General features: G+C 48.5%; 3 protein-coding genes across 3 annotated transcripts; 2 read left to right on the top strand and 1 right to left on the bottom strand.

Annotated features, from left to right (window-relative positions):
- Nucleotides 1–139: 139 nt before the first annotated feature.
- Asppvi_011394 (putative xylosidase/arabinosidase) lies at nucleotides 140–1,737 on the bottom strand (the record flags this gene model as incomplete). Its single annotated transcript, XM_043307223.1, has 2 exons — nucleotides 140–1,530; nucleotides 1,584–1,737. The coding sequence occupies 2 exons, from the start codon at nucleotides 1,735–1,737 to the stop codon at nucleotides 140–142; spliced, it is 1,545 nt and encodes a 514-aa protein (XP_043163158.1).
- Nucleotides 1,738–2,938: 1,201 nt separating this feature from the next.
- Asppvi_011393 (uncharacterized protein) lies at nucleotides 2,939–3,361 on the top strand (the record flags this gene model as incomplete). Its single annotated transcript, XM_043307222.1, has 1 exon — nucleotides 2,939–3,361. One exon carries the CDS (start codon nucleotides 2,939–2,941, stop codon nucleotides 3,359–3,361), a length of 423 nt encoding a protein of 140 aa, XP_043163157.1.
- A 2,745-nt stretch (nucleotides 3,362–6,106) lies between these two features.
- On the top strand, nucleotides 6,107–11,146 carry Asppvi_011392 (uncharacterized protein; the record flags this gene model as incomplete). Its single annotated transcript, XM_043307221.1, has 13 exons — nucleotides 6,107–6,727; nucleotides 6,777–6,879; nucleotides 6,935–6,993; nucleotides 7,056–7,184; nucleotides 7,243–7,402; nucleotides 7,460–7,525; nucleotides 7,580–7,665; nucleotides 7,723–8,381; nucleotides 8,442–8,596; nucleotides 8,650–8,861; nucleotides 8,913–9,273; nucleotides 9,324–10,374; nucleotides 10,426–11,146. The coding sequence occupies 13 exons, from the start codon at nucleotides 6,107–6,109 to the stop codon at nucleotides 11,144–11,146; spliced, it is 4,383 nt and encodes a 1,460-aa protein (XP_043163156.1).
- Nucleotides 11,147–12,245: the final 1,099 nt, after the last annotated feature.

Below are 12,245 nucleotides of genomic sequence, written 5' to 3'. Positions count from 1 at the left end.
TAATCAAAGCCAGCGCCATACTCCAGAGCGCAAAAATAACGGAGACATGGGTGGACGTAACTCTGGGCGTTGCCAGGGATAAATTGATCTATTCAACTCATAGGCTAATTAACGTCTTGAGATACAGTCTCCATATCATCTAGCAAATAGTGAGATTCCTAAACTGAACCGCAGTATCTGTTGCCTCTGCCACCGCAAAGACACCAATTACTGGGCCTGTAAAATCGGGGCCAGTCAGATCCAAAGTGTCAACAGTCGATATACACGTCCAATCCGGCTGAGCAGCGTCTCCAACAATGTAGAATAGCCGATACTCCTGCTCCGCATATTGCATTCGAAACGCTATTGACTTGGGTAGTCTCTCAAGTGTCTGCCGCTCCTGTCGATAAATCTCCTTTGGCCTGTTGATTACCTCAACAACGATAGCAAGCTCTGCAGCGTCATAGTATATTCGGATGAAGCGATGCTCGTCCTTGTAGCAGGCCATTCCAGCACGCAGCTTTGCCGCACTCCCAGTCGCCTGCGCAGCTTCCAGCTCAACACTACTATACCCGTCTAATTGGCGCTGTCTCTTACCAATAAAGCTAGGACTGAGCTCAGGATGTGACAGATCGGCATTTGAGGCAGCCAGCGTCAAATGGTCAAGAGTACTACTGGACAGGGTATAATTGCTCGGATCGGCATCGCGAATGTAGACGTGATCGACGCCGGGGTTGGCAAGGAGCTTCGTCTCCTCGTCGCTGCCTAGAAGACCACTGGGCGTTAGTTTGACCTGCTCCAGGGAGAGCCAGTCTCCATCCCAGCTCCCTCGAGTCAGAAACGTCTCCCGGCCCATGATATAGCGACCATTCTTATCCTTCCGCACGCCAAGACAGGTACACCACCATTGGTCCCCGTCGTCCTGAAAAACATCGCAGTGTCCGGTGTACTGGATGTACTCGTCGGTGTTTCGTGCTGTGAGTATCGGATTGTCGGGACACCCTTCGTATGGACCCCAGATGTTTGTTGATCTCGCCATCGTCACCATATGCCCTTCATGAGTTCCCCCTTCTGCGATGACCAGATAGTAATAGCCTTTCCGCTTATACAGGTGTGGACCCTCGGGGTAGATACCTCCGGTACCGCACCATATCGTTCTCTCCTCTGAGAGCTTTCCGCCGGAGCCGAGATCGATCTCGAACGTATTGATCGTGGTGGAAGGACCCGCTGCGGCGGATCCTTGAATGTACGTTTTGCCGTCGTCATCGAAGAAGAGGCTTGGGTCGATACCATTGAATTCGAAATAGACTGGATCGCTCCAGTTGTCGGCCCAGATATCCTTGGTTGAAATGATGAAGTTCTGCCTGGAGTCGCCGGTGGCTGTACGAACCACATTGGTGCATACGACATAAAAGGTGCCATCATGGTATCGGATTGTGGGCGCATATAAGCCTCCAGTGGCCACAAGAACTTCACCGGTCTCGGGCAATGGGTGTAGTTCCGTCTTCGATTTGGACAGACTAAGTTGAGATTGGCGATTAATAGCATTTCCTGGTGTTGTATTAGTTTTGCACTGGTGATTTCATGCCTGTAAGGACACAAACCTATATGTCGCCAGGAAATGAGGTCCTGCGAGGCATAGATGGGCAGACCAGGAAATAGATGGAAGCTGGAGTTGATGAGAAAAAACCATCCACCTACTTTGACGACGGACGGATCTGGTGCGAAACCCGGTATGATGGGATTGATTGACGACATCACGATCTAAAAGAGTACTATGAGAAGACAAGAGACCTATAGCAGAAACCAAAGTGATGGGTAACAGGACCATTCTTATTATAGAGGCGGGGTCCGGTTAAAGTCCTTCGATTCGCCCCACAGAATTCAGCTTACAGCCAGAATGACATAAATACTTTGGCCGCTCCTCTGTAAGGAGTCTCATGCAAGTCATTCTCATCAGTTGTTACTTCAGCTACGCTTCCTCCTACCGCTTCCACATGGCTGTCCTTGATATCGACCAACTTGTCACTCAATGTGTGCATGCATCTCCTGTCCGGTGTTTGACACATAACATCCTTCGACTCATCAAGGCTCAGGATGTCTGCATGAATAGTGATGAGATAGGCCTCCGATTACTTCAAAAGGTCTTTATTCCTGCAACCAATGACCATACACTTGGTCGATATCGATTGCTTGCCTTTATGGCCATGGAAGTAATTTAACGCCCCAGTTTGATAAGATTTTTGAAGAAAATAGTATTAATCCAATCTGCATGCTTGCTTATTTATCTCATCTATTGCAACCTTTGGACGTTGGTTGTTTTGGTCCTCCGAAGCGTGCATAGAGTGGTTTAACTGAAGCGCGGTCTCAATTAGGCCTCCACTATATTGAGAATTGGATTTTTTAAAGGCCTATCCAAGCGCCCACAGCAGCGTTCTCACCTCTTACAATATTTAAAATGGCTCTGCACCAGCTGGAATAGTCTCTTTTAATCTACAAAGGAGTCTAGATAAGCTGCGTATTACGCAAAAGACTCCTACCCCTCCTGGCAGTCGTGAGGGGTATTTTACTACCTCTTCAACACTAAGGTAGGAAAAGCCTTTACAATCCGTCAACTCTACTGAAAGACTTTGTTAATTCAGAAATTTATATAACAACACACTTGCAGTTCCCCAGGCACGTCAATTACCTATTGATCGGGTTACGAGCAGGCAACCACGATAAGGACACTAACCCGTTTAGCTTATTAGATAATTCTTGCAGACGTCGTCGCAAATGATTGTGCTGCTAGGCAACAGTAGGCCGCAGTCACAGTACTGTAGTATCACGTGGAATGACCGAGAATACCAATGTTGATCTGGCGACCTGATGGTCTGGCAAGGTCGGCTGCTGAAGATAAACGAACTTTTTGAAACTACCAACCATCTCAGTGTATAGCAGATCCTCAGGCTCTTTCAGCATGGCTTCTGAAATTGTTAACTCCGCATGGAAAGTGATTCCCATGTTCGAGTCCCGTTCGATTCCTCTCACGGTCGAATTTTACACGAAGACGCTGGGATTTGAGCTTGCTAGCGTTAAACCCGAGGACGATGAATCTGAGCTATATTTCTGCTCTGTCTTCATTGGCAAGAAGGCGGATGCAAACTTCTATTTCTCGAAAGCGACCCCTGAAAAATTCAAGTCATCACACGCGATGATTGCTCTGGGGACTCGCGAGCTGGACGATTACTACGGCTATTTAAAAAGTCAAAGCGGAGTGGAATTTTCTGAGGACATCGAAGACAAGCCGTGGGGCTTCCGACAATTTACAATCAAGGACAACGATGGAAATCTGCTCACGTTTTTCAAATTTCTGGAAGGKGGAAACCCAGGCGACGAATAAATTTGGGAGCTACATGAGGGGCAGGCTACGTACGTATTTCCCTCTAGTGCTGGACTTGCTATGTTCTAAATACCTCTAGGCAAAGCACCCAAAGGCGGATGTCTCAGCCAATGAACTGGTCGACAACATCAAAGCTTCTCATTCTAGGGGCTCTTTAATTGCCTGAAAGTTCTTGATCCGGTAGGAAGCCACTGGGGATGTTCACTATTCTGAATGGAATACATATTTTGAAATTTCACATTTTTCATAATAAGCACAAATTTTGGCCCTGGCCACTTCTCGCGGTGCTATTCAATAAACAATTTGAAGAGGAGATCATCGGTTCAACCTCTAAAAGTACGAGACAGGAAGGTACCAACTTGAGTATACGCTGCTAGTATCTGATAGTGTTGGCCCCGTTCAAATGTAGACACTTGCACTGGTGTCACACCTAGTCCACCAACAAGGATGAGAAATATATCAATAATGGCTATTGCTTTGGAAGCAATGTGATACTGCTTCCATCATGGGCAGCAACACAGAACGGATGTATTGAGTTCCCATCACCACCAAGCAATATTTCAAAGTGGACTTGGTGCAGGTCATCTCACAGAAGCTCAGTTCCTCCACATGTTATATATTATCTTCTCTACACCTAGTAGGTTTAATGACTTAGTGCTAGCGACCATGATGTGTCTGGCAAATTAGAGCGCCGCAGTCGATCCCGCCAAGCGTTTTTACATTAGAGTATTAACTCTTTGCGGATCGCCCCTCCGCAGTTACTAGTAACAACAATAAGTAGCGCGATTCTTGAACGCAATCGCCATTGGCGGCATAGAAGGGTATACATGCAGTTAGATTGGGAAGGTGGAACTTAGCCAATGACTTTAGCAGAGCAGAACATGCCCGCATTCAGGCAGCATAAACATATTTAATATACCGTAATTCGTGACATGCTCTGAGTGGCAACTCCTGGCGGATTATATTACAGCTCCTCGCAATTCTGTTACTCCTCTGTTGACATCTCCTCCATGAGACCATAAGTTTCCTTTACGTGTATCAACTGTAGTCGATGTTTTGCAATCATATGAAAGGGCAACTAACTTGTCAACGAGGTAAACTGAGTCATAACTCTAAGTAACTTACAGTGTAGGAACCGAAGTAGAAAATGAGGGGAAATGACGGTGCGACATAATGTCAAATCATTGTGTCTAAAGACGTGTTGTAATGGAATGCACGACGTAGTCTAGGGTGGTAGACAGGTGCCATGAACTGCATCATAAGTAGGAAACATTTATAGATGACTTTTTACCCGACTGGGTATATCACTTTACCTTCCCATTCTTGACTATAAAGATTTCTTTCTCTTACCAGCCTATCCAGCCTGGTTACCCCTATCCTATCTAGACAGCGTGAGATTCACTCACCACTACTATCTGGATGCATTCCACCGTGAGTCTGAAATTTAGCTAGAGAGATAATGGACTAAGAACGACGATATCTAATCTGCATTATCATTTGTAGTAGAATACTGGTGATTCCAAAGACTCATATGATTCCGGCTTGCCATCAAAACCATCCAAAAGAGGGCTGTAGAAGTCCGCCGTTACATTGCACCAGTGCCAGTGTTGCTAACCCGTCTCCGACGACGGGCCAAGCCAAAATCCACACAAACGGCCACTGATAGGATGAGCCGAATTCCACTTCTGACGGTCAGCTTGCAATGCAATTTCGGAGAAAAGACCGAGTGTCTACCTACAGACAGGCACAACCGATCCAGATTGCGTTCCCTGCCCAATCATTTGGCTCATCCACCGCAGGAGAGGGCTCATAATGGTAAGACCACGAGAACCAATTAAGAAACGCAGCTGGGACCAGAAGAAAAAGGCCAATGAGATCCAGGCTTAGCTGTCCTCCGCCAGACAAGCGTGGAATAGAGCGGCTCTTGTTAACCAAGATCCCAACTTCTAGCGCATCAGCGCAGAGAGCCCAGACAGCCTAGCGAAGGTGGTTAGTTTCATGCTTGTGGTAGGGGTAGGAAGGATGAGTACAGACGGCAACATAAGCTGCTGGGTATGTTTCATGGTAAACCTCAGTCAAACGAGCAAGAAAGATGAGGAAGACAATATTGATGAGAATGCCTGCTGTGCGCAATACTATGTGCACGATGGCTGATGGAGAAGGATATCGTGGTCGTTGCGGCATTTCTTGGCGTTTTTGTGTGTCTTGCTGGACATCCCCTTTTCGACTCGGGGTGTCCACTAGATATACATGAAAACCAGGTAGATACTAAGATCATATTACAGGGGAATAAATGACATTACTCCCTTGGCATCCTTGGCGTTCGTGTCCGAACAGCGACTGGTCTACTCGGATAAGCGATGTAACCGAGGCTTGGATATAGCTTCTTTCCAATAGTTCGCTTCGAGATTAGGACTTTCAATTGGACATGGTGTCAAATTAACTGCTTAAGTTGCATGGATTGTATGCAGGGACTAATGAACATTCCTGTCTCCAAGATGTCAGTCGGAGGGACGCTGAATCGCCGCAGCCGATACCTAGCTAAGCAGGGTTGGTCAAAAACGTATAACTACAGCGCTTTGCTGTTGGAATGAGGAGCAGTTCTCTAATTAACTCACTCTCTTATTGCCCATTCACTCTTTCATTGTCATTCACTCTTTTATTGTCATTCGCTCTTTTACTGCCATTCACTCTTTTATTACTATATCTGTTCAATTCTACTATTGACTCACTGGCCCTTTCGTTATGCGTGTTGTAAAGTCCTGGGCCATCGCCCTATTGGCCTGGGCACTCCTGATATTTGAGGTGCTTGCACAACATGGACATGGACATGGCTCCCACGTTCATCTCCATAGGCAACACTTGATTGACTCGAGGGGCACGGACCGAGCCCTCGATGCTCCTCCCGATGCCATTGCGAAAGCCAGGGCACTTGTCAAGGACGCTATTGCCAAAGCAGCAGTGCATAATAAAGCCCGCCTTGACAATCCCTCACGCAACCAATACAAATTGAAACCAGGAACCAAAATCCGGAATCGTCGTGACCAGCCACCTGACACGCAGCCTGCCCCGCCCCTGTTCAATGTAACCGAAGAAATCGCTGATGCAGCGGCGCTCCTTGCGGAGTATGATGCAGCGGCCGAATTGAATGCTACAGGGACTGTGAAGCGCGACTATTCCCACATTGATGTCCTACACGGGCGTCAGCAGAAAGAAAAGCGTGCAGGAACCTGGTGGATGGGAAATAAAGAGCACCGTGGATCCTGGCCGTGGGGAAAGGACAGTAGCTACCAGGTCTTTCGCGATGTCACTGATAGTAAATGGGCCACGGATGGCGCTGCTAAGTGTGAGCCTAATGGCTTAGTGGTATGTAAAGGTCCCCTGACCTCTTGAGTCCTACTCACTGCATGCCTAGGACTGCACGAAAGCCATCAACAACGCCATGAAAGCCGGCAATCGATGTGGTGCAAAATGTAACGGTTCTACTACAAAGCAAGCTATTCTTTACTTTCCCCCGGGTGGGTCCCAGCTTGAGCTTTAAACTGCACGAGTACACTAGGCTAATTTCTGCAGGGACGTATCTCGTTAGTGGAACCATAGAAATATTCTTTGGAACTCAAATGATCGGAGATGTAAGCATTTTGCTATGACTTGCAGAACCTCCGCAATACTACATACTGATACTCCTTATTAGGCAACCAATTGGCCGGTCATCAAAGCTGCTGCCAGTTTCGTAGGTCTTGGAGTCTTCTCAACTGATCACTACGTGGAGAATGGAGGCACCGGACCAGACGGCAATGCTCTTGAGTGGTACATTAATACGGTAGGAGATCTGTGCTGAACCTACCTACGTGCTCTACTCTGCTGATGTGACGAGTTAGGCCAATTTCTATCGTCAGATCCGCAATTTCAAGTTCGACATCCGACTGACCGATCCCAATGCGTATGTGTGTGCTCTTCACTATCAGGTGGCCCAGGCAACCAGTCTATCAAATGTGGACTTTATTGCGGCAGCAGCACCAACCACGCAGCAAGCTATTTGTACGTATACTCCATAAATTACAGAAGCGGCATTAGGGTAACAGTGTCGGTGTCTAGACGCAGAGAATGGAAGTGGAGGCCATATGAGCGATCTTACCTTTACAGGAGGAAACTTTGGAATCTGTGAGTACTTGAGTCAGATATGCAATGGCAACGAAGTGCTAACAATATTGCAAGATGGTGGAAGTCAGCAATTCACTGCGCAGAGGCTGAGCTTCAGTAACGTCAACACCGCCGTCCAATTGATATGGGACTGGGGATGGGTCAGTCATCCATACAATACATAACCCACCACTGACTAGAAAGCTAACTTTACTCAGACCTGGAAAAGCATCAGCGTCTCTGGTGGCCAGACGGGCTTCAAGCTACTCTCAGAGGACGGCGTCCATCACACAGGCTCCCTTATGGTGATAGACTCCGTCTTCGAGGGCACCAAGACAGCGATCCTCACATTCCCTGCGACAACAGACATCAAGAAGGGTACCACAGGGATTACCTTGGATAACATCGTCTTCAAAAACGTCGGTGTGGCGGTAGCTGACAACGCAGGCAAGACGTATCTCAAAGGAGGTACTACAGCGGTCAACACTTGGACATTGGGGCCTGTCTATCTGGATCCCACTCAGCGTGACTTTACCCTTGATAAGTCAATGGATACCCCGCGTATCGAGGAGCTGCTGGCGAACAACAGCAATGCGTTCCTCCAAAATCCCTACTTTGAGAGAAAGAAACCCCAATACGAATCCTATTCCTGGTCAAATTTTATCTCGGTCAAGGCTCAGGGGGCCAAAGGCGATGGGTCCACCGATGACACCGCCACACTGCAGCGCATTATAAATGGCGCCGGTTCGTCTGTTGTCTATTTTGATGCCGGAACATATATTCTACGGGACACTCTCACCATTCCGGTTAAAACCAGAATAGTAGGCGAGGCATGGGCCCAGCTTGTTGCTGAGGGCCCCACGTTTTCTGACCCAGAGTGCGTGAATAATATCGTATCTGAGTATATTCGCTCCAAGCTAACTATGTATTGATGCAGAAACCCCCGAGCCGTGGTCAAGGTCGGTAACAAGGGAGAGAAAGGAGGAGTCGAGATCCAAGACATCTTAGTTTCTACGAAAGGCGCTACAGCCGGTGCGGTGCTCATCGAGTGGAACATCGAGGCTGATGTAGCAGGCGCAGCAGGAATGTGGGGTATGAGCCTTGTCCTCTTGTCGCCCTTGCCTGTTCGCTGACGCTATTGCTAGACACTCATGTGCGTATCGGAGGGGCTGCTGGGACAGATCTCGAATCTGCACAGTGTCCTGCCTCGAAGACCGGAGTGAGCCAAGGATGTAATGCCGCAAGTTTGATGATGCACATTACCGAAAATGCTTCGGCATACCTCGAGAATATCTGGCTCTGGGTTGCCGACCATGATATCGATGATCCACTGCTTGAAGATGCGAAGAATGATATGGTACGTGCTTTCCATTTATTCTTAATCGTTACGAAATCTTACTAGATACAGGTTCAATGCTCTGTGTATGTTGCTCGAGGACTGCTGGTAGAAAGTACGGCGCCTACCTGGTTGTATGGGACATCATCGGAGCATGCGGTCTATTACCAGTACAATTTCTACAAGGCTCGCAACGTCTTCGCTGGTATGATCCAGACGGAGTCACCCTACTATCAGCCAACGCCGCACCCCCCTGCTCCATTTGAGAAAGCTGTCGGAAAGTTTCCAGGCGATCCAGACTACGCCTGTGCCTCCCCTGCAACTCTAGGTTGTGATTCCTCCTGGGCAGTCCGGATCGTCAACTCCAAGGACATCTTTATAGCAGGAGCAGGGCTTTACAGTTGGTTTGATACCTATGATCAAAGCGTCTGCGGTAAGAAACCTCTGCGTTCATTTACGAGTGCTTGATACTAAGGTTTATAGTCGACGCATCGAATTGCCAGAAAGTCCTTGCGGAAATCAAAGACAACTATGGAGGAATCCGCATTCACAATCTGATTACCATCGGCGCCACGAACATGATGGTCTCGGATGGCACGCTTATTGCCTCCAAGGACAACCTGAACGTTGACTACCACCCTTACTGGAGCCAGGTCACGGTTTTCGACCCGAAATCCTTCGACGAGCCGCCACACAAGATCTGCACCCCTGGAAAGGACAGCAATCCAGCGCGCCCGGAGAAAGCTAGCGGGGCGTACCCTCCCCCTTCGCTGACATGGCCTAAAGCAAACCCCTACCAAGGCTACTTTGTGTTAGTCAATGGTTCCCCCTATACGTGGAAAGTAGTCTACCAGCATGCCTACCAAATGGACACCTGGCAGTGGTATGATGTGCCTGCCGGCGAGTCCCTTCAAATCGAGTATCAGTTCAAAGATGACGAAACCCGCGTCGATGACAAGGGAGAAGTCAAGTACGAGATCGAGGGTACGAATAAGACATTCCAGGTGTGGGCAAGAGTGGAAGAATCGGATCCGCGCAACAATGTTCTACACCTACGCGTTCAATATGACAACCTGAACACCCAGGACAAGCCAGAAGGTGGGTCTCTAGAGCTGCCGCAGCGTGAAGGGCAAGGGGGCGGCCACCGCTCGATTCCCTGGGTCCTTACCGGCAGCGAGTCCTATGGATACTGGTCGAGTGCCTCCCCCCCAACCGGTTGGATGGGGAGTATCATGGACGTCATCGGGACCCGGAAGCTCAAGCACGTTTGCATGCCTGGTAGTCACGATGCAGGCATGTACAAGCTGGATGGAAAAACAACCGGTGCCAACGAAGGCAATACTCTCACACAGTACCTTAACTTCTACAATCAGCTACGCAGAGGCTCTCGCTATTTCGATGTTCGGCCAGTGGTAGCCAACGCAGACGGTGACTACTACTGTGGCCATTATAGTGCTGTGCCTGATAATAACCAGGGGTATATGCAGGGGGGCAATGGAGAGCGTCTCTCCGAGCTGGTGAAGCAGACTAATCAGTATGATGTCCCTTGATGTTCTGCTCGGATGTGTGGCTGACAGTCTGATAGGTTTATGAGAGAAAATCCTCACGAAGTCGTCATCTACTATCTTTCTCATGACATGGACACAAATCAAGCACATGATCCGCCCCATAAGGGGGCCTACCCGCCGCTCACATTACCCCAGTGGAAAAATGTCTTCGATATCTTCGCAAAGCTCAACAACAAGTGCCCAAACCTGGATGGCGACCTCACAGACATGACAATAAATAAACTGAAGGGATGTGTTCTGGTCATCGTTGAGTACAAGGAAGGCCGAGCGAGCGACGGCATCTACCCGGCCGACCCTCACTTCTCACGCCATGATGGATACTCTTCTACCACCGAGCCGGCGGTCATGAACAGGGAGCAGATCGCTGATATGCGAGAAGGCCGGAACATCCGTGAAGGAAGCGGCAAGGAGCAGTTCTGGGTTCTGTCCTGGACGCTTACTCCTGATTTGGGTACATTGTCAAGTATGTCGACGATTGGACTGGCGACATCATACAGTTATGACTCCATCTTTTGGAACGCATACTATGAGTTCACGCCCTTTTCGTTCCCCAACGTACTCTATATGGACGCTATAGGATTTGCAGAAGGGGCTACGATTAAGGAGCAGGACGATCTATGGAAGGCAAGCAACGGCGAATTGACTGCTATGGCCATGGCTGTCAACCTAGCCATTGTGAGCAAGAATTGCTATGTGGGTGGGGGATCAATTTGGCCAGGGGAGGGTTTGTCTCATTAGTATCACTTCTTGATCTCTGAACCATAGCTATAATATGTGACAATAATTTAGACCGCTCGAATCGCGTCGGGTTGCTATTTTTTGTCCCAGGCATCAAGGCTGCAAACGTGCAGCGCTCATTTGGCAGTTCTAGGTCCTAGCCTTGGCGCCTCCAGTGTAGAATTCTTGAGCCTTGACCTCGCTTACAGCTCATCTCTCTTCACATTACTAGAGAGATAAGGCAGTGCGCTTTCTGCTTGCCTTCTGTTGCCTCCACATCTGTTTGAAGTTGCCTTATCAGCTCTTCCCTCAGAGATTGACGAACTGGCTGTATATTCAGAACCTAGAATCTGAAAAGAAAATGCAATCAGATTGGGCAGCCCCCCTCCAGTGCACAGACTGACATTCCGCGTGTTTAGGGCTTTTTCCCGCAGCAAGTCCCCCTTGCAGCAACATCTGAGTGTCAACAAGTCTAATATCCATTGTTCGACAATCGGCTCCATATATAACATCGCGATCTATATTCAGTAAGACTGGCTTCGTAAGGAACATCTTAAAGTGCCGCATATTCGTTGTCAATACCTTCAAACAATGCATGCCCCATTCGATTATCCCTACAACGGCTGCTTAGAAGTTCTTGGAGGTGCAGAAGAAAAGGAGAAACAGTGCAGGTGCGGCTTCTTCCTTAAGCCTTGCCCCGGATTTCCAAATAGACAGTGGGGCGTTAATCATGCCAGATCGCCAGATCTTTTTCCCTTGTGTGGACTCCCTGCAGGATACTTGTCCGAACATTTAATGCGCACCACGCAATCCGAGCGAGTTACAGGCACAGTGGGGCCGAAGGCGACGGAGCCCTCACCCTCCGCAGCACTTTTCCCTTGCCATATTCTGGGATATAGAAATGCATACTTCGCCCTCACGCCCTGAATGACAGTCATTGATGTGAGCAATCCACTGATTATTGTTCTAAAATTTTAACGTAGATTATCAACAGTTTCAACAGTTCCACAACCAGAAAAGGCAGAGAGGCCTGCGCAATCTATAGTGAAGATTCAGCCAGCGATTCCTAAACCTGCAGGGTACCAACAAGGCAGTTCGCTTTCTGCCCGCCTTCGATTGC

This window comes from Aspergillus pseudoviridinutans, assembly GCF_018340605.1.
Source record: "Aspergillus pseudoviridinutans IFM 55266 DNA, scaffold_9, whole genome shotgun sequence".
NCBI classification, from domain to species: Eukaryota; Fungi; Ascomycota; class Eurotiomycetes; order Eurotiales; family Aspergillaceae; genus Aspergillus; species Aspergillus pseudoviridinutans.
This window is presented reverse-complemented; position numbering and strand designations above follow the sequence as displayed.